This window comes from Coenobita brevimanus, chromosome 113 (assembly GCF_032717465.1).
Source record: "Coenobita brevimanus isolate Jiangsu-jjx chromosome 113, ASM3271746v2, whole genome shotgun sequence".
Taxonomy (NCBI): Eukaryota; Metazoa; Arthropoda; class Malacostraca; order Decapoda; family Coenobitidae; genus Coenobita; species Coenobita brevimanus.
Window position 1 is genome coordinate 20779235 of NC_137066.1, and position 5000 is coordinate 20784234.

Below are 5000 nucleotides of genomic sequence, written 5' to 3' on the forward strand. Positions count from 1 at the left end.
ACTTGAAGTGAACGGTGAATTGTGTGTGTGTGTGTGTGTGTGTGTGTGTGTGTGTGTGTGTGTGTGTGTGTGTGTGTGTGTATTTTGGGCAGCCGAAACTACACATTCAAATTGCACCAAAATTGGCACAAAATTCGCAAAAAAATTCGCTGATGTGAAAAAACTTGGTCCCATCACGATTCAAAAACTTTTACTATATTTATTGAGCGATCACATTTTGACCAAAAAACGCTGCTCCCGAAACTCGGCATAGGATCTCCGTAGATTTTTTTTGCCTAGAGGTACAACTAAAATATACTATAGCAGTAGCCGTGTGTGTGTGTGTGTGTGTGTGTGTGTGTGTGTGTGTGTGTGTGTGTGTGTGTGTGTGTATTTCGGCCTTGCGTTCGGACAACTTGGGTTCCATACCCGAAGCTGCAAATAACACGCTCAATTAGTTAGCTGCAAAAACTCCATGTGACAACGTTAGACTAGAACACCACATCACCATTGCAATCATCACCCATCTCACCACCACCCTCACCACCACCACCCTCAGCACCACTCCTTCCCCAACAGAGGTCAGCGGGTCACCAACATCCTTCAAGGTCACGCCAACGAGGAAGAAGGGAGAGAAATGGACGTGCTGCCAGATTACGTTCCTCATCCTGGGCTCCTGCTCCGTGTTGATAGGAGTTGCGATGCTGGCGGGGGGATACCAGGCCATATTTGACGCTGTGTTGCAGAACGTGAGTATGTGAGAGAGAGAGAGGGGGAGAGAGAGAGAGAGTTTGTTCAACGTTATACTGCAGTCTGACTCTCTCTCTCTCTCTCTCTCTCTCTCTCTCTCTCTCTAATAAGTATATAAATGGGGTGTAATACCGTACACAGTTTAAGATTATATGTATATGTGGTTATACTCTCTCTCTCTCTCAACCTCCCTCCATACACCCCTCAACCCTCTCAGTCCACTACACTCACACCTTCACACTTCCACACTCTCTCTCCACACCACACCCTCACCCTTCCACACTCTCCACACCACACTACCCTCACCCTTCCTCACACTGTCTCTCCACACCACACACCTTCTCACTTTCCCATACCACACCACACCCTCACCCTTCCTCACACTGTCTCTCCACACCACACACCATCTCACTTTCCCATACCACACCACACCCTCCCACTTCCTCACACTGTCTCTCCACACCACACACCATCTCACCCTTCCACACTCTCCACACCACACCACCCTCACCCTTCCTCACACTGTCTCTCCACACCACACCCTCACCCTTCCTCACACTGTCTCTCCACACCACACACCATCTCACTTTCCCATACCACACCACACCCTCACCCTTCCTCACACTGTCTCTCCACACCACACACCATCTCACCCTTTCTCACACTCTCTCTCCACACCACACCATCACCCTTTCCCACACTCCACACTACACCACCCCCGCACTTCCTCACACTGTCTCTCCACACCACACACCATCTCACCCTTACACACTCTCCACACCACACCACCCTCACCCTTCCTCACACTGTCTCTCCACACCACACCACCCTCACCCTTCCTCACACTGTCTCTCCACACCACACACCATCTCACTTTCCCATACCACACCACACCCTCCCACTTCCTCACACTATCTCTCCACACCACACCACCCTCCCACTTCTAGCAGGACAGAATAACTCACCACGGGGACGGTGTCAGCCGAGACATTTTGTCTCTCCACACCGCACACTTTCTTACCCTTCCCCACGCACTCTCCTTCAGCAAATGCAAGTAACGCCGGGATCAAGGGCGTATGAGATATGGAAGGACACGCCCATGCCCCTCTACATACGCTTCTACCTCTTCAACCTCACCAATGGAGAGGAGTTCCAGAAGGGCGCCAAGCCAATCCTTCAGGAAGTTGGTCCCTATACGTACAGGTGAGAAACGTGGACCACTGACTCTAGATAAAGATATGGACGTAGGGGGTGAGTTTGTGGGTGAGAGAGAGAGAGAGAGAGAGAGAGTGTGTGTGTATGTGTGTGTACAAGATATCTCAAACAAGAACACAGCATCTCCGTGTGTGTGTGTGTGTGTGTGTGTGTGTGTGTGTGTACAAGATACCTCAAACACGAACACAGCATCTCCGTGTGTGTGTGTGTGTGTGTGTGTGTGTGTGTGTGTGTGTGTGTGTGTGTGTGTGTGTACAAGATCTCAAACACGAACACAGCGTGTGTGTGTGTGTGTGTGTGTGTGTGTGTGTGTGTGTGTGTGTGTGGTGAAGGGGGAGACCAAGGATGAGATGGTGTGATGGAGAGGAGAGGATGCACAATGAGAGACTGACTAGAAGAGTGAATGTGAGTGAAGTGGAGGGGGAGACTGAGGATGAGATGATGGGATGGAATGAAGTGATATATGAGGGAGGGGGATCAGATGGAGGGAGGGCAGACAAATGGCAGAGGAGAGGATGACATGGAGGCGATTTGTTTGTGGCCACCCCTTACGGGATTATGTCGTCTGGCAATAGATAGACAGATAGAGAGGTAGATAGATAAAAAAATAGTACCACAGTAAGCAGAACTAAACATACCTCTCTCTCTCTCTCTCTCTCTCTCTCTCTCTCTCTCTATCTATCAATCTATCCCCAGGGAGTACCACAGCAAGCAGAACCTCTCCTACCACAGCAACGCCACAGTCACCTACTACCAACAGCGGTGGTGGATTTGGGATGAGGAAGCTTCAGGGGAAAACTATCAGAACGACACCATCATTCTCCTTAACACCGTCCCCGTGGTGAGTTATTCTATCCATCTCATTAAACTGATTCCAATGGTGTACATTTTGTGTGTATATATCTCTTTATGTCAACAAATGATAGTTGTTTATTTCCAGACTTGCTACTGTGCACCGGTGTAATGGTTCATGTATCGCTTACCACCACACACACACACACACACACACACACACACACACACACACACACACACACACACACACACACACACACACACACACACACACACACACACACACACACACACACTCACATACTTACGCAGACAGACACAGACAGACACAGACGAACACACACAAACATATACACACACGCACACACACATGCACGTGCACACACACACACACACACACACACACACACACACACATGAACACACACACACACACACACACACACACACACACACACACAGACAGACACACACACACACACACACACACACACACACACACAATCTGATATGACCATTATAGTTTCACGCGACGCAAATCGAGTCAGTTCATTCGATGTGCTAGTCTCACGTTGCTAGTTTGGCTGGTCGTGTTTTTGAGCTGTTTTTCCAAGAGGTGTTACTGTTGATGGGAATGACCAGTGGACGTTCCTGCAAGCTGTCAGCCGAGACATTTTGTTATATATGTGGAGACTATATTGGACCGAAGATAATCAGACACAAAATCCACCTTCATGCCAAATTTGTTCTTGCATACAAAGCATATTTTGGCGTGGCAGCGGGCAATCAAGATAAGGACTGGCCTCCGCACTACACTTGTGGCAGCTGTCCCTCTGCGCCTGAAGCTTGGCTATGAGAGGCGAGAAAGAAGATGCCTCTCGCAGTTCCAAGAGTGTGGCGAGAGCCTTCGAATCACCACCACGATTGTTATTTTTGCATGGTTGATATAAGTGGTGTGAAGAGCATTAAAGGCAGAAGGAACATTGTATGTCCAAATTTGTCTTTTTCAATCTCTCTGGCGCCTCACAACGATGGCTGGTGATTCCTGTCCCTCCTGTGGACACGTAAGTCGTCTCTGACCATAACACATCATCCATGACAGAGAGGAAAGTGATGATGAATTGCATGCTGGAGAATGTTCCACAGACACTCCACACTTTCCCAGTCAGCAAGAACGCTCCTCATGGGACAATGTAGGATTGTATGATGGATGGATCATTAGTAGCAGTAGTAGTAGTAGCATTATTATTATTATTATTACTATTATTGTTACCATTACTATCATCATCATCCTCATCCTCATCCTCCATCTCTCCCTCAGTCAGCCGCATGGTCAGTACGCAACAGCAGTGCCCTCCTGTCCAGCCTCAACGCCTTCTTCAAACACACCTCAGAGCAGCTCATCGTCACCGCCACCGCCGCAGAGATCCTTTTCGATGGCTTCTCTGACCCTCTGCTGGACTGGATGACGAATTTCACCTCCACTACACGACCGCCCTGGTTTCCCGATATTGACCTCCACCTCCCTCCCGGCCTCACTGATTATGATAAATTTGGATGGTTTTATAAGGTGGGTGTGGTTTTGTGATGATAATAATAATATAAATAATAAGATGAGTGTGTGAGGAAGAGAGGTTTGGAAGTCGGTGAGGCTAGGGAACTGACAAGAGATCGAGCTGGCTGGATGAATGTTGTGAGGAGAAGTGCATGATCAGGGATTTGGCACCCCTTTTTAACGTGGCAGCGTCCGGATTGACTCTATCGGATACGTTTGTGTGAAGCTACAGAACGTGGTGAATGTTTTTGACGTATCCAATAGAGCCAGGATTCCGGGGGCTTGACTAATGAGTGAATGGAAGCGTGGCCCATTGGATTGGGCAAATTTGTGCTGTCTGGACGTTGCTACTCCTCACCCTGCCCTAGGGTGGGAAAGGATGATGATGATGATGATGATGATGATGATGATGGTTGTTGTTGTTGTTGTTGTTATTATTATTATTATAATTATTTATTATTACTGTTCATACTATTACTGTTATTATTATTATTATTATTATTATTATTATTATTAGTGTTGTTGTTGTTATTATTATTATTATTATTATTATTATTATTATTGTTGTTCTTACTGTTATTATTATTATTGTTATTTTTATGACACTAGAATACGATGCTAGTCACGAAGAAGTGCTGTTTTCTTTCTCTTTCAGAGGAACCTGTCACTCACCTATGATGGCCTGTTCAATATGTTCACTGGAGAA

General features: G+C 47.1%; 1 protein-coding gene across 1 annotated transcript in view; it reads left to right on the top strand.

The window, feature by feature from the left end:
• Positions 1-680: 680 nt before the first annotated feature.
• Positions 681-5000, top strand: part of LOC145418278 (protein croquemort-like) — a 15121-nt gene continuing 10801 nt past the window's right edge. Inside the window, exons 1-5 of the mRNA XM_080286718.1 lie at positions 681-728; positions 1775-1932; positions 2641-2785; positions 4061-4309; positions 4950-5000. The exon at positions 4950-5000 is cut by the window's right edge and continues 19 nt beyond it. Of these exons, the coding sequence (XP_080142844.1) occupies positions 681-728; positions 1775-1932; positions 2641-2785; positions 4061-4309; positions 4950-5000 (651 nt within the window). The remainder of the gene's footprint in view (positions 729-1774; positions 1933-2640; positions 2786-4060; positions 4310-4949) is intronic.